Raw genomic sequence first — 21,661 nt, 5'->3', positions numbered from 1 at the left:
TTCGCTGCCTCTTGACATCCCACAGTCTGCAGCTGCCTCAGTTACTGAATCTTTTGCTGCATGCTTAAATCTTAAATTGCCACAGGTCCGAAGCTCATTTTCTTCTACTGGTACAAGTATTGCTTTTTATCCATTCGATACCCCAAATTTCTCACATTCTTCTACTTAATTTAAATCACTGGGGCAACATATCTCTAAAATCACTTGTATCTTGGGCTCCTCACACAACTTCTCTAAGTTAGTAATTTCACTTTGTCTTCATGCCATACCTCTACTTCTGTATGACAGTTCCAACCCCAATAATTTTCTATGATTCCTTCTCCACCTATACACAGTAATATACACCGATACATTGTCTGTTCCATTCCTTTTCCAGTCTTGACACCAGTTATTTGTTTGGTTGACAATTTCCTTCTCAGTCCTGGCCATATACATCCATAGTTCGGATCACTACTGATGCAGTCACTAGTTTTCTTTGGCATATGAATGTCACTTCTCCCATTGTTCCTTGATTTCCATTCACTATTACGGTAAATTACCTTCAAAATTTACCTCCCACGGGCCTTGTCTATCATTGTAATAATTATTATCAGGCAACAAGGTTACTTTAAACTGTCTGTTTCCATTACAACTGGAATTCTCCCTTTCTCTAAAATCTTGACCTGAACCTAATACACATACAGCATTCTACTTACAGTTTCCACAGTCCACCAAGCGTCCCCTCCGAAAACATATCCCTCTTCATTTACATCCTATTTAAAATCAAAAAATGGTTCAAATGGCTCTGAGCGCCATTGGAGATAACATCTGAGGTCATCAGTCCCCTAGACTTAGAACTACTTAAACCTAACTAACCTAAGGACATCATACACATCTACAGCGTCCGACTCCATCACATACCCAACTCGCCACAAGTACGCAACTGTTTCGAGGAAGGGAACCTTCATCATCAGCAAGTGTGATTATAGTGCTACAAGGAGACGCCGCACACCAGAACTGGAGGAGACCTTAGTGAATCACGTTGAAGATCCGGCAACGAGTACATGAGCAATTTCTTTGGCTATTAATGAGTGGAACTGTAAAACAAGTGGTGTACCGTTTCCCCCCTAGTCAGTTACTTGTAAACGTGGTCACGTTACCAACATTTTACATGGGTTCCAATTCAAAATATTATTTACTCACTCCTCTCCACAAGTCCTACGAGTTTGTAATGGAAATTTCCGAACACCCTGTATATGCATAAAGGAAACTGAAGACCTACTCGACAGTTCGACAGTTGCATAGCTTCGACGGGAGGGACTACCTATGGTGGTCATCATGATGGAGAGAATGTGTCAACACGCCCAGAACGTGAGGATCCGCCATTCTGCAGTTCAGAGGACCACTGTCAAGACTGTATCCAGTATGCTGTAGTCGTATGTAGTGTGGCGTCTGAAACATCTGGTCGCTATTTTGCCATAGGAGGGAGCAATGCAGCGAACTGCAGTGCGGTCAATGTGGCTTAGTATTTAGTGTCGCTGGCTCGATCCAGACCCTTGGCAATTATTTGTTATTTAGTATTTTTCCGTTTCCGGGAGGTTATTGATATATATTATGTTTGTAATGCTTGTACATTTTGCAGTGCAAATTCTTCCCAGGAGCTCAGTTCAGTTCTGGCTGTATGTTGGCGTTCGTAATAACTAGATTTCAGTGGAAAATGTTGCATTTCATTGACGACCCTGTACTCGGATTTGGATTTGAGTCTTACGTCGACTTGCAAATAAAACTGCAGTTTTATATATCCAACATAACAGCTACAAACTGGAATTACAGAAAAATCATCAAATTTTCAGAAATACTCTATAGTGCATAACCAAGAATCAGTGGTGAAAAGGAGAAATAAACTGACACAACTTTCAGTTCTTCATTGCTTGTATAATAAATAAAGAACTACAAGTAAAGATACAAAACTCATCAATAAACTAACAATGTAGAGTCCAATTCTGGAGGTAATTCCGTGTTAAGCCGAGTTCTGAAGTGCTTCCTCCTGAAAGATGTTCCTCTTCATGAAATGGCAGAGTGGTTTCATAAATGGAACCAGGTGGGCCAAGTTGGATCAGGGTAAGGAGTATTTACACCTGTTGTGGCAGTTGGTCCAGGTCCATCAGTAGGTGGTGGATCTGGTGGGCTAGTTGTTTGAGGTCCACCTGTAGGGGTCCCTGGTGGTCCAGTTGGTTCAGGACCTCCGGTAGTTGGTGGACCTGGTGGGCCAGTTGTTTGAGGTCCTCCTGTAGGGGTCCCTGGTGGATCAGTTGGTTCTGGGCCACCAGTCGGAGTCCCTGGCGGCGTCTCCTGACTGTGGCATGCGGACACCTGTAACGGGAAGGCTTTTATAAGAAAAATGTTTCCCATATGTATGAACTGTAGAACTGCATAAATATTTGCAGAAAAGAAGTTTAAATTTTACTGTATGAGTCAAACTGTTAAAGTAAATATAAATTATTTACAAAGACTACATCGTTGTTTTATTAGAAAAAAATTACAGTATTTGGCGAGAAAAACAAACTGAATTCTAAGGAAAGGTTTATATATAAATTCGAAGACAATGAACTGAAAATGTGAGCTGTTGGAATATCTGTTTTTCGTATCTGAAAGTGATAGACAGTCTGAAACAACCAATCTTTTCTTAACACTATCAGTTATCTATTCAAAGAAACGTGTAACTACTACAGCTCTTTTTATCACATTTTACAGGGTCATAGTCAGAAAGGCATCTTCATAAGGTACTCCATTTAGATTCTTTTCTACACACTTTCAAGATTTATCTGTATGTCTGTAACTGTATTCTGCTCCACCTAGAAGCAACTGATTTTTTCCTAAAGAACTTCGACGTTTGATCCCACCCATTTAATGCACAGTGCACTGAAAAAGGGCATCCCCAATGTCTCTAATGTACTATAGTGTGGAAGAGTTCAATCAGGATTAGCTGTTTCAAACCTCAGTACAGAAATAATTTTTAAATTTGTGCAGCAAAAATGGATCTCTTATTTTATTTACAGTGTAATACTTCAGAAAAGGTATCTAAGGGTATGAGTGTGATATGTCAGGAGAAAAGCATTTTTTAAATTCACGTCGTTAGAATATTTTGGCAAATACAGGTAGTACGCTAATGTAAGGGTTATGCTCGCCAGATTTTGCCCTGCAAGCAATTTTAAACCTCTATTGTATTCTCATCGGCACAGAAGGGAAAGCAAGCAACATTTGCATTGGTGACATCTTCTTAAGATGAAGACATTAATTTTTGGAAATCCAATTGGTACTGTTAGAGAGGACTATGGGGATACTAGGTTTCATTATCTTCTTTCGTCAACAACATCACAAATACAGCGAGGTACAAGACACTTTCATAGATTACGTATGGGAGGCACTGGAATGAGTAAAATAAGTAATGCTGTACTGTTAAGATAGTCTTTGCGTTCTTGCATCTCCTACTGTCAAATGTCATCAGCGAATCTCATTATCGATATGTTTTCAATTTGAATTTTAAGTATTCTCTAACATTTCATTTACTTCCGTCATTGCTTCTTTAATGTATGGATTGAACAGAAAGAGTCATTGCTTCTTCAATGTATAGATTGAAGAGAAAGAGCGAAAGACTAAATCCCTTCTATCTTACACAATTTTTATTCGGTGTACTTCGTTCTTGGTCTTCCACTCTCATTGTTCGCTCTTGGCTCTTGCACATATCATATATTATTCGTCTTCCCCTATAGCTTACCCCTATTTTTCTTAGAATTTCGAACATGTTCACCATTTAACACTGTCGGACGCTTTCTCCAGGTTGTTAAATCCTACGAATGTGTCTCGATTTTTCTTTAGTATTGCTTCCACTATCAACCGCAACGCCAGAACTGCCTACCTGATGCCTTTACTTTTCCCAAAGCCAAACTCATCGTCATCTAACAGATCTTCAGTTTTCTTTTCCAGTCTTCTGTGTAGTATTGTTGTCAGTAACTTAGATGCATAAACTGTTAAGCCGATTGTGCGATAATTCTCGCACCTGCGTCTCTTGCAATTTTGGAAGCTGTGTGAATGATGTTTTTCCGGAAGTCAGGTGGTATATCCTCAGGCTCAAACATTCTGCACACCAAGGTGAGTAGTCGTTTTCTTGCCATTTCCACCAACTATTTTAGAAATTATTCTTATTAAATCTTAAATCTTCCAAAGCTCTTATAAATTCTAATTATAATAGTGGATCCCTTATCTCTTCTGACTCGAATTCTGTTTCTCCTTCTATCACGTCATCGGACAAGTCTTCCCTCTCATAGATGCCTTCAATATACTCTTCCCACCTATCCGCTCTCTCCTCTGCATTTAACAATGGAAATTTCATTGCACTCTTAATGTTACCGTGTTACCACAAGATCTACAAGACCATTGTTACTGTAAATTTGTCTCTTAACGTTACGTCGTAAGTGAACTAACATAAGTGAATTAACTTCAATAATCAAATCGGAAATGTTAGGCACATTTCCAAGACGAGATTAGTACGGCACAGGTGTTGTCTGGAACTTCCGGTTTGCAACCGCCACTGTATAGTATTGTATCTGGAGGATAGTGTTTCACTCAAGCGACCGAATTTATAATCACATTAAGGAACACTCACTAGAAATCACCATATATATTTTGCGCCATTTTCAAATGATTTTGTTGTTTGGGAGATGAGGCTGTGTTCTGCGCAGTGTTTGCATATATTGCGAGCTCTAAATATTTAACTGCTCTACTGCATACGTAAGCTATTTGATGAATATTGCTAATACTTCAGTTGCAGAGTTTTATGCTGAGTTCTACGTATTTTAAAATCTAATTACTCAACATGTTGACGATTAATTTCTATTTCGTCAACATGTGCCGTCTTGTACCTCAAAACGAGAGGTCTTCTACCATTATACTTGCAAATGGAATGAGTTTCTTTAGTACCTTGACAGTTTTCCTCGTCTTGAAAATGTTAATTTTTGTCTGTTGGCAATAGCTTTTCTTGAAATTTTTTTAACTTGAACTCTTCTTAAACAGATTTTCGTTCTTTATTATTGATGTGTAACATAGTAATAATGTAAACTTAACAGTCTTAACAGCTTCTCGGAGCCCCACTGCACGACCTCGTTTCAAATTCAGTGACCTGTTGACAATGACGCCTTCTCCGTCTTATAGGCTTTCTTGACTACCATCATTTCACCACGTAAAGTCTAAAAGGTAGCTAACACCCACGACCGTTACAGCGCATATTTAAAACAAACATCCTCATAGTGGCGCTACTATTGCCAGTTTTAAGCAAATGGCACGAAATATGAACAGACGTTATCTTTCAGATGTAGAAACACGCCTCCCGATTTTCGTTTCCCTCGTACAAATTTTCTTGATGCTAGGATATTTTTTTCCTCAGTGTATTTTCTTTTTCAAAATGCTAGAATTCACATCATGTGTGCTGCAGACCTTTTTTGAAATTAAAAAAATTACTCTAGATATCTAAGGATTTTCCTAATGTGAAAAACTGTTCCAAGGTACAGTACATCATGTTCCTCCGAAATGTTCACATTTAATAGTTTCCACTCGACAAAACGTTGTCAATACTTAACAGTCTTATGAGGGCGGAGCTGTGATCTGTTGCGTTCACCAGTGGAAGGTGGTTCTGCCTCGGTGACAGTGATGGCCGTGTGTTGTTTAGGAGGAGGCCAGTCTGAAAGCAACCTGTCCGCGTGCCAGACTCACTGGAGCTACACCTGGAGTTACGGTCAGCGATGCGATATCGTGTCACAGCAGGAGCATTCTCGCGGTTATCCCACGCTTACTGACTGCGAATGTGTACGTCAGCCTGGCGATTCGACCTGTTGTCTGCCATTCACGAACATCATTCCAGGGGATATTTTACAACAGAATACCATTATCTCTCATACCACAGTTGTAACCCAAAATGATCTACAGTGTGTAGACGTGTTGCCTTGGCCTGCTAGATCACCAGATCTGTCTCCAGTCGAGCACATATGAGACATCAACAGACGACAACTCCAGCATCATCTACAACTAGAATTAGCCGCCCCTGTATTAATCGACCACGCGCAACAGGCATGGAACTCAATACCACAAACTGACATCCCACACCTGTGCGACACATTGCATGAACATTTGCATGCTTGTATTCTAATTTCTGGTAGTTACACTGGTTATTAACGAACCAGCATTTCACATTTGCAATGACTTTTCTCGCGCTTACATTAACTTGTGATCTTGCAACGTTAATCACTAACGGTCACCTAGACAAACGTATTCTCGAAATTTCATTACTCTACGTTAATTATTTCATGATGCTGTGATTTTTATTTCCGTCAGCGTACATTAAACTTCCATTACAGCGCTGGAGAAAGTCTGGAAAGTTTTTCAAGTAAAAAACACTTCCCTAATAGAGCGTAGTTCAATTCATGACGTGCTATTGAACACTAACCAGTACTAATTGTAAGATATTTAATGCTCGTTGAACATTTCACGGCTATCGGAGTACTCAGCAGGTGTTACTCAGCACAAGGCACAGGGCGAGAGCGGCCAGAGTTATCCTCATGTTGGTGGATGTGTGCCACCCACTGCAGGCAGCTGCCGTCTTATAATACCCGGCACTGCGCAAGATGCAGCGTGCGTGACCTTCCAATAATAAAACCGAGGTATCTGTCGATGACGCAAAACACAACTGTTCCGGCCTGACTACGTTGAAAAGAGCATACTTTTTTAATTCGCCACATACTGAATTTCTGTCAAGCATATTCTGAATGCGCAAACGGCCTTGCCGCGTTGGGAACACCAGTGCGCGCCACATCACCGAAGTTAAGCGTGTCGCCCTTGGCGAGCGCTTGGATGGGTGACCGTCCTGGTCTGTCCAGTGCTGTTGGCAAGCGGGTTGCACTCAGACCTTGTGAGGCCAGTTGAGGCGCCAATGGAACAGAAGAAGCTGCTCCGGTCACGAAAACTGACAAAGGACGGGGCGACGGCGTGCTGACCACTTGCCGCTTCATATTCGGATCCAGTGACGCCTGTCGGTAGAAGATGACGTGGTGGTCGGTCGGTAGCTTCCGACCTTCCGAGGTCTCCAATAATACAATACCAATAGCCGTTATTTTGGTTTTATTTATTAGGCAACCAGTTCCGCATTACGTTGTCATCTTCAGGCCTGAGTACATCGAGTAACTCTTGTGTTACAAACCGATGCTGCATTGGTTTGTAACACAAGGGTTACTCGATGTTGTAAGATGTATACATTGGCAGCGATGGGCGAGGCATGACAGAATCTCTGACCAGAGAGTAGTTTATCGTTAGCTGTTGCTAGTCTGCGCTTGACCGTGCGAGTCGACAGTAGTAGCACAGTCTAACATAACAGTCGCGACACTCACTGCAGTAAAAGTTGTTGCCGTTTGACAGATGGAGCGACACTAGCGCTCCAAGCGGCAAGTAAGGTGGAAGTCAGACGCGTCGTAAGCATGATGTTTGTTTGCATCCATTTCCTACGTAATTTCCGAATTATTCGAGTGAGTTTCTTGCCTCAAAGAAGTATCAGAAGGCATATATGTTTCTAAAAATGATTCTAAAATAAGCGCAAGTGTGGACAAAAACCATGAATAGAGTGACAAGCTACAACACATTCGTGAAGAAACACTTGTGACATTGGACAGAATTGCAGCTTACCACGTTGATATCAAAAGAATATCAACACACAGATTCACATGTAAGAAGCACAGACATGTACCTCTACATGCAAAAGCGATGGACAGCTCGTTTATCGTTCTGTAGGCCTACTGTGTTTGTCATTGTCGCCTGTTGCAAGTACGATCTTCATCTTTATATTATTCTAAGTGGGACAAGCAACTGACAAATAGTGGGAGAAATAAGCTGAAAACATTATAATGAGCTGATTACATTACATTTCACGAAAAACCAAATATTTGAATAATTTTCAAACAATCTGTCTGTAGGCACTTTCCTTGTCCTATAATAGTTTCGCTCGAAGTCTAGCGATCTGCACATTCTGACAGTTCACACGCTTTTGTAAGACACGAACAGCTGCCCTTAATCTAACTACTTCATCGTCAAAGCAGGTCTGTGTTGACGATTCTCACGAATCTGGCACTAATACATGGAGAGTTAAACTGGCTGCTTCTGCCTCATAGGACTGTTTTAGAGCTTTAGATTGACTGTCGAATCTTTGTGGTAGTTTCCTCTTCATCGTCAGTTGAGGTGGCTTATTTGGAATGTCAAACAGTATGGGTACTGCATTCCACACGAGTTTGTTATTGTCTGCGTTCATGAACTGGTTTTGTTCGAAATGTAGCGAACAAAACCTAGTATTATTATACAGGTAAACCGGGTCTTTCTTCATAAGGTCTTCTTGCCTGCTTTTAACTAGCCATTTTTTTGCTCCTAAAACGAAACATTCATCATTTATACACATATATTTGCAAGTAAATCCTGACGATACAGTTTAGTAACATGATGGTATATACCTCTCAGGATCCTTAGGAAACCTAAAAAAGACGGCTGTGGTGTGTTCTGCCTATTGCTCCTGCAATTAATTGCGCTACAAACGCTCCAGATGGTAAAAACCATTGTATAAATCAAAATAAACAATCACTATTCGCTTTCACGATCGCGCCGAACTCACAGTTCAACCTACCGGCCGCTTGGAGCGCTGCTGGCGCTGAAGGCAACAAAATGGAGGCGAAGTGTCGCGACTGTTATGTTAGACTGTGGTAGTAGCAGCGATTGAGTAGTAGTCGACAGTCCGTGCTAGTTCGTGCTAGTCGGCGGGAGTCGGCATGCGTCGGCTGTGTGCTCTGCTCGCGACTCTGGTCAGGACTCTGGTGGATGAGTATTGTTGTAGAAGGTAAAGAAGCAGCCTTGCGCATATTTAATAATTGTAATTTGATTTGTTCAGAAGAAATGCCCCAATAATAATTTTTATAATATAAAGCAACTCTTTTAAAGAAAAGCATTCATTTCAATTTAAAGAATATTTCAAATGCATGACCATTCCTTCCAATAATAAAAAAAAAAGAAATATATATACGCCAGCATTGCACGAAGCTGTTTCGAAAAATGAGTAATTAAGAGCGGATATAATTGCAGTTTTATTGAGGTAAGAATTTTTGCTTTTTTTATTCAGAATACAGGGCCGAAGGTCAGCGCTGGTGTCCTCATAAAATTTATCAGGTTACAGAACCTTTTTTTATTATTTTGCTGTTTAGGAATTTTTTTCCATTTCGAACTTGATATTAAATGAGAAAATAATTTTGTGGGAATGTTAAGTGTGAATGCATTCTTTGCACAGAGACTATAAATAGGAGCCTATTTTGTTCAGAGGTTACAATATTAAAAAAATTCATTTAATTATTATTACTTTTTGTGGCGAGGCTACGCTTGGCTCCATTTCCACTAAAAAAAATATTTTTTGTGGGGAGGTTACATCTGGCTCACATTATCATATTTTTTTTTATTTGAGGAGTTGTGGGGAGGTTACGCTTGGCTCACATTTTCATTTTCATTCTTTGAGGGATGGTTACACTTGGCGACATCTGGCCAGGATCTTATTTTTTTTTGTGAATCTTCTGAGAAGTAGTCATATATCTGCTCTTATTTACTTAAATGTAGTTTGCATCTGGCGCAACGCATTTACTAATTTGTCACTTTTTCTTTCACAGATCATCGGCAATTTGTTGCTCTTTGTTGTAATAGTGTTTGTTGAATTTTGAATTGTCTTTGTTTCATTTGTGATTAATTTTGTTTTGTGTAAAAATCCCGCGAAAAACGGTTAACAGTACATTGCGATGTGTAATGAGTGAAATAACTGACTCGAATAATTTGACCAATAGTACTTGCGGCACGCAGTGTAAGGATGACAATCCTCCATTTACAGACAATCAGTGCTTAACGACCACTTGTAATGATTTTTATCCTAATGATGAACAAACGAATTCAATTGTGTCCTTTGTTCATTTAACGACAATTGATGACGCGGTACGTTCTGTTACAATGAACGCTGCCCAGCTTGACACACCCGATTTGCAAAATTTACGTAGCGAACAGATAATTGTTTCCAATGGAAATGAACAGTATACTCAAAGTAGGACAGATTTATTTGATTCCGAGATAGTGACTAACAGTGCACATCCGATTGGCAAACCTTTTCAAGAATCACAGAATAACCAAATGGTTACCGGTACAGAAAACGTGACAAATGCACATACACCATCACACAGCACAGAGAATACAGTAACTAATTTTGGTATGGATCGAGTCATAGCATTAATGCTACAACTTAACGAAAATCTCAAACAACAACTTAATGAGAATAATGAAAATGTCAAACAACTTAAGAAAGAACAAGACAACATTCACAAACAAAATAGTGAAAATTTCAAACAACTTAATGAAAATAATGAAAATCTCAAACAACAGCTTAATGAAAAACTAGACGACAATTCCAAACAGCTTAGCGAACAGATTACAGCCGTTGCCGTGCAATGTCATGATACTAAAGAACAATTATGTGTGGAAATTCAGGCTTGTGCTAGGAAAAGTAGTGAAGAAATTAGATCTGTTGCTCAAGAATTAAGGGATATGCAAACAGCTGCAACAGAATCACTTAGAGACGAAATTAGTGCAGTCGGTAAACAATGCTCTGAAAAAACAACACAATTACGCGACGAGTTTAAATTAATGACAGCAGAACTTTCACGCACACTGGATGCAAAAGTTGACGCGAAATTCGACCAACAGAACAGTCAAATTGACGAACGTTTTAATCATCACCTGCAAAACAGTGAAACGCGTTTCCGTAAATTTATACAGGAACAAAATAAAGAAAAACGACAAGTCATGGAAACAATCACCGAACAGAGACAGGAAGATAAACGTAAATTGTTTGCGAAAGCAAAAACATACGTAGACAACAATATTGCTACAGTATCAGACGAAATTAACACTATCAAACAGTTGAACACCGAATTGCGTGATGAAATTTCAGATCTTAAATCAAAAACAGATACGCACACAGTAGACTTTCAGCCAGTGACCGACAGACTTGAACAATTAGAACTAATTCGGGATCCCGATGTCATCAAAGCAGACGATAAAATATTGAACGAAACCACACGTAAAATACAAAAACAAATTAATGCTTGTGACACTAAAAACGATGAACAGGTAAAAATACTGACTGAAAAATATGATGAATTGGCCAGTCGTATTGATGTTATCGAAAGTAATAATGACGGCAAATCAGACGATATTTCACCGATTTCGTTTAACCAAACACCTGAATTCCAAAATCTACAGCAGACAATCAGTGAGATAGATTCGTCTAATAATACATTACGTAGAAAATTGTCAACTTTACAGCAAGAAGTAACAGAGATGAAAAATGTTTCAGCGTTTAACACATCACAGCAAACGCCACTTTGCGAACATTTGTCAGACTCGCACAGCCAGTATAATTTAGGTAATTTACAGACAGTACGTGACTTAGATTCCGAACAGTCACAGACAAATAGATTCTCATACAATCGTGAACCTGTTCACACATTCAGAGACGATAACGATTACGAGCAATTTTTATCCGTAAAGAAATCTAAGATAGTTAAAAATGACAGAACACAGAGTCACGCTTTGAACTGGATACGTCAATGTATTTTTGTACTTTCACCAGCTTGGGCTGTAATGCAGAAACTAGAATTAGCATGGATACAGCAATTTGTTTTTGAATTTTCACCGGCATTGCCTGTAATGCAGAAGCTAAAATTTATTTGCAGCGAGTGATCGACCTCACGGGATTCATTACGCTTTAATGAATATGTGCTGTAGCGTGCACAGGGCCCCGAGCCGTAGTAGTGCTGTTTCATCTTTAGTTTTCTGCACTGCTGCCTTCTCTTCTACTATCCTTTATATCTATCAGAACAGCTCTTTAACTATCGCTCTATCTAGAATTAAGAATGAGTCAAGAAAACCCGATATGACAAATTTTACGGAAAGTGACAATTTTCATTAGGCACTCCAGAACTACTAGCGTAATTTTAATAACAGATAAAATCGTAATCATCAGAATGTGTAAAATTATCAGCAATAGCAAACGCATTTTGGTAACAATACAGGTTTTTCTCCGCAACAGCATCAAAGCCAGCCGGTTAGCATACCTAACCAACAATGTAATGTACAAGGTCAACCAAGCTTTAATGTTTCGCCGCCTGCACGTATAGCGTCAGCTCCAACAAATAGTTACGCACAGCAACAAGGGAATCAGTACGTACAGAAAACACACCATTTCAATTCCTATCGCACTACACCGTATAGCAATGACCATCATGACAGACGGAAAAGTAATGAGCACAATTTTCAGCGAACATTTAATAACAGTCGATCTTATCAGCAGCAAAATCATCCACAACAACATATTATCATGAATGAACCAGACAGTAGATATCATCCAGAACGTAATACGTCAGGAAGAAATAACAGAACAGTTCAAATAGTCGAAATGCCACAGCATCCTCCCGAAAATAATAGCGCGTCAGATAGAATTTGACTAAATACAGTACAGGTTGCATATTCCAGTAACGCAAGCAGTACTTTTGACACGCAAAATCTTGTTCACGAGAATGTTATTTGAAACATGCTTTGTTGAATGCACCACTTTTATCGCACCCAGATCTTACCAGACATTTTTCCATTGCCACCGACAGTTCTAACACCGCTATAGGCGGACATATTTTTCAGGAAATTGAAGATGGTTGTACAGTAATTAAAAACATCGCTTATGCAAGTCGCATTCTGTCACCTGCTGAACGAAATTATTCTGTTACAGAGCTAGAAACATTATGTGTTGTATGGCCTTTTACCAGATTTCGGCATTTTCTTTATGGAAGACACACTACCGTTTACACAGACCACAGAGCGGTACAGTTTTTACTTTCGGCTAAATTTACACACGACAGATTAAGTAGATGGAAACTTTATTTGCAGGAATTTAATTTCACAGTTGTTCACATTCCCGGCACACAAAATATTGTAGCAGACGCACTATCTCGTTCTCTCAGCAACAATCAGCAAGACATCGCAACCAACTTCTGCAAAGCAAATTTCAGCGTCATGTACATTCAACAAGTTGCATTTGAAAATTTCATTTCGTCGTCATTACAAGACATAGCACAAGAGGAGAGTAAAGACAACGTGTGGAAATGACATTCTGTTTCGCCGCTCTCATCCTGAGAGCAATAATTGGTTATTATGCACTCCTGACGAACTTGTTAACAAATTAATCTGGTATACTCATTTGAGTTACGCACATTACGGAGCCAGAAAATGTTTTCTTATACTGAGACAGAACTGTTATTTCACCAACATGGAGAAACGTATTCGACGAGTTTTAGCGTCATGCAAAATCTGCCAGAAAGCTAAATCAGACACGACTTCACATGTTCCTCCATTACACCCCATTTTACCTGTTAAATTGAGACACATGGCCGCTGTAGACATTTTTGGTCCGATTCCCAGAACTAATAGAGGTTTTTGCTACATCTTTGTCGCTGTTGAACTCACTTCAAAATTTGTTACCTTCCCTCCGTTACGCAAAGCTACTGCTAAATCTGTTTCGAAAGCATTTGTAAAACATTTTCTGTTTCATGTAGGGCATGTGTTGAAAGTAATTTCCGACAATGGACCACAGTTTCGATCTGCTATATGGACACGTATGTTACGAGCTAGAAACATTTCTCCGATCTATATATCCAGGTACCATGCTTCTTCGAACCCTTGTGAACGATTAATGAAAGAAATTGGTAAACTGTGTAGAATATACTGCCATAAAAAACATGTTGATTGGGACACACACATACTCTCATTCCAGGATGTAATTAATTCCATACCAATTGAATCTACTATGCTATCTCCGTCTGTTATACTGAAAAATGTTGAACCACCTAACAAAATTAAAGAATTAGCGACCTTTCCTACATCTCGTCGACTACGACACCATGAAATAATTGACATTGCGCTGAACAACATCAAACGTGCCGCAGAGTGCCGGAGAAGACAGCAAAAACAGGTTTGTACACGCCGTGACTTTCACATTCGACAAGATATTAGTACGTACACACTATTTATCCAACAGAGGAAAAGGTAAGTGTAGTAAATTTCAACTTCTATACGCAGGTCCATATCGGATTCGCAGCATTCCTCACCCCAATGTAGTACACGTCGAAACTTTGAGAACCAGAAAAAGCAAAGGGAACCACCATGTCTCCAACATCAAACCTTTTATTGAATGAACATACTTTATGATTTCTCATACTGTAATGCCATTTCCTAATTCTTTTTTATGACCGCTTATGCAATTATAATCACATGAATACTTACTGATGATTATCGTATTTTTCTTGGCAAGTGCCCGGCAAGGTAAGGTTAGCAGGTCGCTCTTCTTGTTGTTACACATCAGACCGTGCATATTTTTCCAGATGAACTTACACATTTTATGACCACTTATGCAATTATATTTATGTGACTACTTACTGATGATTGTCGTATTTTTTCTTGTCAAGTGCCTGGCAAGGTGAGGTTAGCATGTCACTCTTCTTGTCATTACACATCAGACCGTGCACATTTTCTATTTTTCATGTATGTATGATTGTTTTCCTGTTTTGTTTGTATGCACTATGAAATATTTAAGATGTAACAAACACCAGTTGACTTTGACATTTTGCGTTATGATAGCTCAACATCGTGACTATTTTACATTTTTTTTGCTACTACATTGTGATACACTGTGTACATTTTTGCCTCTGAACACTGTCTATGTTTTTGACATATTACGTTTCCTGTCATGCTATGCTGTATGCTCAATTATGTTACTATAAACCAGTTTTTATTTAGTGGGTATATGATTTAAATGCAAGACATTAATCTTTGTTCATCATTTTCAGAAAGAAACAATGTGTAAAAGAAATAAATTAAACAGACATGGGAATTTCACCTTCGGAATGAACAAAAGAGGATGCAATACCTAGTGACGAAGAGTAAATGGATCAGAATTAATAAGCATTAACAAGAATATACTATACACATCGTAGAATAGCAGTCTTAACTAATTTTTTCTTTCAGAATACGAGGCGATTGATGCAGGCTGTCAGACAGAACTACACATCTTAGTTTTAGTGATGAAATATGCTAGAAATAAGGAATAGTTGTATAATGAATAATGAAGTGACTTTTTTTTGCAGATGATAATGAATGGTGATGAATAATGATGAAGAATATGCTGCTATGGATAATGAAGTTTTTCTTTACAGGTGATGATAACAATGGAGTTATGATAATATGGATAATGAAGTTTTTTTCTTTACAGATGAGGATAATGATGAAGTTTATATATTTACTGTTAGTTAAGAAATGCTATGTAGTTATTTAAGTATTTGTTGCAGTTCGTTTTGACAGTATGTCTTATATCGCATAGTATGATGACTGAAGGTTTTGGAAAGGACAGCTAGAGAACACATATATTTTTTATACACATTTCACTACCTGTTAATTCGAAGTTCACTACTTTTCAGCATAATATGCGTTTCTTCTTTCAGTTTAATAATCCATTTTTGTAAATTTTGCAGGAGAAATTATGCATGAAATTAATGTGCTATAAGCAGTTGTTCATTAAAACCTATGTCATTTATGAATGTGATCACATATACTCTACTTGTTTCATAACCTTGCTATAGCTGACTAATGCCAAATGACGTTACACATCTTCATCTGCAGCAATAACTCAAAAGCAAATATTGTTATTAATTATCGATCCCAACGCAATGCATTGCTAGCACAAAAAAAAATTGCTTTGTAACTGGCCAATGAATGCCACTGATTATTGTAATAAGATGACCTATGATGCCAATGATTACTATAATTAGATTAATTATGTATAAATCCTATGCCAATAATTAACTCATTTTGAATGATGACCTCTGAATAGCACAAAAAAATGCTTTGTAACTGGCCAATGAATGCCACTGATTATTGTAATAAGATGACCTATGATGCCAATGATTACTATAATGAGATTAATTATGTATAAATCCTATGCCAATAATTAAATCATTTTGAATGATGACCTCTGAATAATGTAAAAGAAAAAAAAAGCTTTGTAACTGGCCAATGAATGCCACTGATTACTGTAATAAGATGACCTATGATGCCAATGATTACTATAATTAAGTGAATTATGTTAATACTATGCCATTTATTAGCTCCTGTTTTGAATGATGACTTCTGATGGTTTGTAGCTGGACAATGAGTGCCAATGTTCTCTGTAAACAAACGATTTATGAACATTATTCTGTAATACTATGCCATTTATTAGCTCCTGTTTTGAATGATGACTTCTAATGGTTTGTAGCTGGGCAATGAGTGCCAATGTTCTCTGTAAACAAACGATTTATGAACATTATTCTGTAATACTATGTCATTTATTAGCTCCTGTTTTGAATGATGACTTCTGATGGTTTGTAGCTGGACAATGAGTGCCAATGTTCTCTGTAAACAAACGATTTATGAACATTATTCTGTAATACTACATACATGGTACGGAAATGTTCAGTAACTGGGTGATGAGTGCCATCAATTACTCAAATCAGTTGTTAGACTAGTGTAATTCTCAATGAAGACTACTATGTGACTTAATGTCCTTCACCTTCTGACATAATTACCAGAAATTCCTGCAATATCCGTTTGTCCTGTGTATCCTCATGATCATGGAGCACTATATTTGGTTTTTGCACTAATTCTACGTTGGTCTACCTTACAAGAACGTGGTGTTGACACGACATGCTGTACATCACCTTGAGCGATGGAGATGTTATTATGGTCCCACTGTTTGGTGTACCTAATGTACTACCAAAATGATAACATGGAATATTACTACGACATTTCAGTGTCTTGGCTACACTGATTAATACTTCAAGGAAAAGAACATCAGATTGTCTCACTTGGTGTTGTGCTTCTGTAGAAAGGTATGGACTTTCAGTGCAGCTGCGTGCAACCTAAAGTGCTACAACCATGACGCAATCCTTCCCATTCCTATCCTAGTTCTTGTAAAATAGTAAAGAAAAGTGTATACAGTGCGTGTGCACTTTTGTCATTTGTTAACATGATTTCTATTCATTGCATATACATTTTGTGATTTGCTGATATGTTCTGAACTACAGTGCGTGTGCACTTTATGTCATTTGTTAATATGATTTGTATTCATTGCCTTTACATTTTGTGATATTCTGATATGTTCAGTACTACAGTGCGTGTGCACTTTATGTCATTTGTTAATATGATTTGTACTCATTCTGTATACATTTTGTCACTGCTTGATATGTTCTGTACTCACTACATGTGCACTATATTTTATTTCATGTTCTGCACCTATATATATATGTATATATTCTGTGATTGTAAACTTAGTTAATTAAGAAAAATTTGTTGCTCATGGCAAGTCCAATTGACTCACCATCGCTGCCATATTTTTGCCCCCCCAGTGGAGGGTTATGTAAGATGTATACATTGCCAGCGATGGGCGAGGCATGACAGAATCTCTGACTAGAGAGTAATTTATCGTTAGCTGTTGCTAGTCTGCGCTTGACCGCGCGAGTCGACAGTAGTAGTAGCGAGTGAGTAGTAATCGTCAGTCCGTGCTAGTTCGTGCTAGTCGGCGGGAGTCGGCATGCGTCGGCTGTGTGCTCTGCCCGCGACTCTGGTCAGGACTCTGGTGGATGAGTATTGTTGTAGAAGGTAAAGAAGCAGCCTTGCACATATTTAATAATTGTAATTTGATTTGTTCAGAAGAAATGCCCCAATAATAATTTTTATAATATAAAGCAACTCTTTTAAAAAAAAGGCATTCATTTCAATTTAAAGAATATTTCAAATGCATGACCATTCCTGCCAATAATGAAAAAAAAGAAATATATATATGCCAGAATTGCACGAAGCTGTGTCGAAAAATGAGTAATTAAGAGTGGATATAATTGCAGTTTTATTGAGGTAAGAATTTTTGCTTTTTTTTATTCAGAATACAGGGCCGAAGGTCAGTGCTGCTGTCCTCATAAAATGTATCAGGTTACAGAACCTTTTTTTATTATTTTGCTGTTTAGGAATTTTTTCTATTTCGAACTTGATATTAAATGAGAAAATAATTTTGTGGGAATGTTAAGTGTGAATGCATTCTTTGCACAGAGACTATAAATAGGAGCCAATTTTGTTCAGAGGTTACAATATTAGAAAAATTCATTTAATTATTATTACTTTTTGTGGCGAGGCTACGCTTGGCTCCATTTCGATTAAAAAAAATTTTTTTTTGTGGGGAGGTTACATTTGGCTCACATTTTCATTTTTTTTTTTTTTTTTATTTGAGGAGGGTACACTTGGCTCATTTTTATTTCCATTTTCATTCGTTGCGAGGAGGTTACAATGTACGCAGGCCTGAAGATGACATAATGTAATGCGAAACTGGTTGCGTAATAAATAATACCAAAGTAACGGCTGTTGGTATTGTATTATTGGAAATCGACCAGCCGCACTCCAGACATAGAATGGAGTTACATTTCTTCCGAGATCTGCTCAAGCGGACTATATTCTGAATGTGGTTGCTTGTAATCACGTGCGAAGACGGGTCTTTTCATTTCCCGATGTGACTGAAACGAGATCGGATAATACAGGGCTATTACAAATGATTGAAGCGATTTCACAGCTGTACAATAACTTTATTATTTGAGATATTTTCACAATACTTTGCACACACATACAAAAACTCAAAAAGTTTTTTTAGGCATTCACAAATGTTCGATGTGTGCCCCTTTAGTGATTCGGCAGACATCAAGCCGATAATCAAGTTCCTCCCACACTCGGCGCAGCATGTCCCCATCAATGAGTTCGAAAGCATCGTTGATGCTAGCTCGCAGTTCTGGCACGTTTCTTGGTAGAGGACGTTTAAACACTGAATCTTTCACATAACCCCACAGAAAGAAATCACATGGGGTTAAGTCGGGAGAGCGTGGAGGCCATGACATGAATTGCTGATCATGATCTCCACCACGACCGATCCATCGGTTTTCCAATCTCCTGTTTAAGAAATGCCGAACATCATGATGGAAATGCGGTGGAGCACCTTCCTGTTGAAAGATGAAGTCGGCGCTGTCGCTCTCCAGTTGTGGCATGAGCCAATTTTCCAGCATGTCCAGATACACGTGTCCTGTAACGTTATTTTCGCAGAAGAAAAAGGGGCCGTAAACTTTAAACAGTGAGATTGCACAAAACACGTTAACTTTTGGTGAATTGCGAATTTGCTGCACGAATGCGTGAGGATTCTCTACCGCCCAGATTCGCACATTGTGTCTGTTCACTTCACCATTAAGAAAAAATGTTGCTTCATCACTGAAAACAAGTTTCGCACTGAACGCATCCTCTTCCATGAGCTGTTGCAACCGCGTCGAAAATTCAAAGCGTTTGACTTTGTCATCGGGTGTCAGGGCTTGTAGCAATTGTAAACGCTAAGGCTTCTGCTTTAGCCTTTTCCGTAAGATTTTCCAAACCGTCGGCTGTGGTAGGTTTAGGTCCCTGCTTGCTTTATTCGTCGACTTCCGCGGGCAACGCCTGAAACTTGCCCGCACGCGTTCAACCGTTTCTTCACTCACTGCAGGCCGATCCGTTGATTTCCCCTTACAGAGGCATCCAGAAGCTTTAAACTGCGCATACCATCGCCGAATGGAGTTAGCAGTTGGTGGATCTTTGTTGAACTTCGTCCTGAAGTGTCGTTGCACTGTTATGACTGACTGACGTGAGTGCATTTCAAGCACGACATACGCTTTCTCGGCTCCTGTCGCCATTTTGTCTCACTGCACTCTCGAGCTCTCTGGCGGCAGAAACCTGAAGTGCGGCTTCAGCCGAACAAAACTTTATGAGTTTTTGTACGTATCTGTAGTGTGTCGTGACCATATGTCAATGAATGGAGCTACAGTGAATTTATGAAATCGCTTCAATCATTTGTAATAGCCCTGTATATCTTAATGCGAAGAAAGTAGCCTTGAATCTTTCCGTACGAATTTCATTTTACCTTTAAGCAGACATCAACATTAACAAGGATTCAAAGACAGTTGATAGAGTCAGTACCACTTCTCAAAGAGCTAAGTAATCTCATATGGCGCCGCCCACAGCACACATGGGATATGTTCAGGAAATAGCAGAATCATTTTTTGAAAGAAAGTTTTTATTCGCCTACATCAATAATATCCCCTTGAAAACAGCCTCCATTTACTTATTATACATGTAGGCCAGAGCCTTTTCTAATTTCCGAAGCACTTAGGGAACTCGACCTTTATGACAGCTTTTAACTCCCTCAGCGAGGTATTCTTAACCATATAACCTTGTGGAATGACAGCCCTTGAACGTCTCCTTCTTTTAGGAAGATAAAAAAGTTGGGTGCAACCATGTATAGCGATCGTAGAAAGACTTTTTCATTACTGGAGCATTTTTTTGGCTAAAAGTTCACGAACAGGCTGCGAAGTGTGATGTGTTCTGATGGTACAAAACTCATGAATTTTTCCGCCACAAACTGGAATGTTTTGTGTCGAATTGCTTCCTGCAAACGGTGTGGAACTTGTAAGCAACTCTCCTTATTGATCGTTCGACCTTGTGGCAGGGATTCGTTGTTCACTAGGCTGTTAAAATCGATGAAGGCAGTAAGCGTAACCTTTACATTTGAACGCACATGTCGAGCATTTTTCAGTCTCCAGAATGCTTGTATTGGCACGACATATTAGATAACTCATGTTTCGACACTTATTATGCACGTTTCAGTATCTCTCCATTCTCATTGACTTCATCTAGCGACTCCTGAGCAAATGACATTCGCTTCTGTTATTATTCAAACTACAACAATTTTGCAACACATTTTACTGTCACACATTTCACGTCCGAAATTACCGGGAAAATTTCGTCGTATGAGCCAGTAAATACACTCCTGGAAATGGAAAAAAGAACACATTGACACCGGTGTGTCAGACCCACCATACTTGCTCCGGACACTGCGAGAGGGCTGTACAAGCAATGATCACACGCACGGCACAGCGGACACACCAGGAACCGCGGTGTTGGCAGTCGAATGGCGCTAGCTGCGCAGCATTTGTGCACCGCCGCCGTCAGTGTCAGCCAGTTTGCCGTGGCATACGGAGCTCCATCGCAGTCTTTAACACTGGTAGCATGCCGCGACAGCGTGGACGAGAACCGTATGTGCAGTTGACGGACTTTGAGCGAGGGCGTATAGTGGGCATGCGGGAGGCCGGGTGGACGTACCGCCGAATTGCTCAACACGTGGGGCGTGAGGTCTCCACAGTACATCGATGTTGTCGCCAGTGGTCGGCGGAAGGTGCACGTGCCCGTCGACCTGGGACCGGACCGCAGCGACGCACGGATGCACGCCAAGACCGTAGGATCCTATGCAGTGCCGTAGGGGACCGCACCGCCACCTCCCAGCAAATTAGGGACACTGTTCCTCCTGGGGTATCGGCGAGGACCATTCGCAACCGTCTCCATGAAGCTGGGCTACGGTCCCGCACACTGTTAG

At 39.4% G+C, this 21,661-nt stretch overlaps 1 protein-coding gene across 1 annotated transcript in view; it reads right to left on the bottom strand.

Annotated features, from left to right (window-relative positions):
* Positions 1–2,064: 2,064 nt before the first annotated feature.
* LOC124776029 (proline-rich protein 2-like) overlaps positions 2,065–21,661 on the bottom strand; it is a 48,949-nt gene continuing 29,352 nt past the window's right edge. Inside the window, exon 2 of the mRNA XM_047250868.1 lies at positions 2,065–2,352. Within this exon, the coding sequence (XP_047106824.1) occupies positions 2,065–2,352 (288 nt within the window). The remainder of the gene's footprint in view (positions 2,353–21,661) is intronic.

The sequence above is a fragment of the Schistocerca piceifrons genome, chromosome 2 (genome assembly GCF_021461385.2).
Source record: "Schistocerca piceifrons isolate TAMUIC-IGC-003096 chromosome 2, iqSchPice1.1, whole genome shotgun sequence".
NCBI lineage: Eukaryota > Metazoa > Arthropoda > Insecta > Orthoptera > Acrididae > Schistocerca > Schistocerca piceifrons.
Note: the sequence above shows the minus strand (reverse complement) of the source record. Positions and strands in the feature narration are given on the sequence as shown.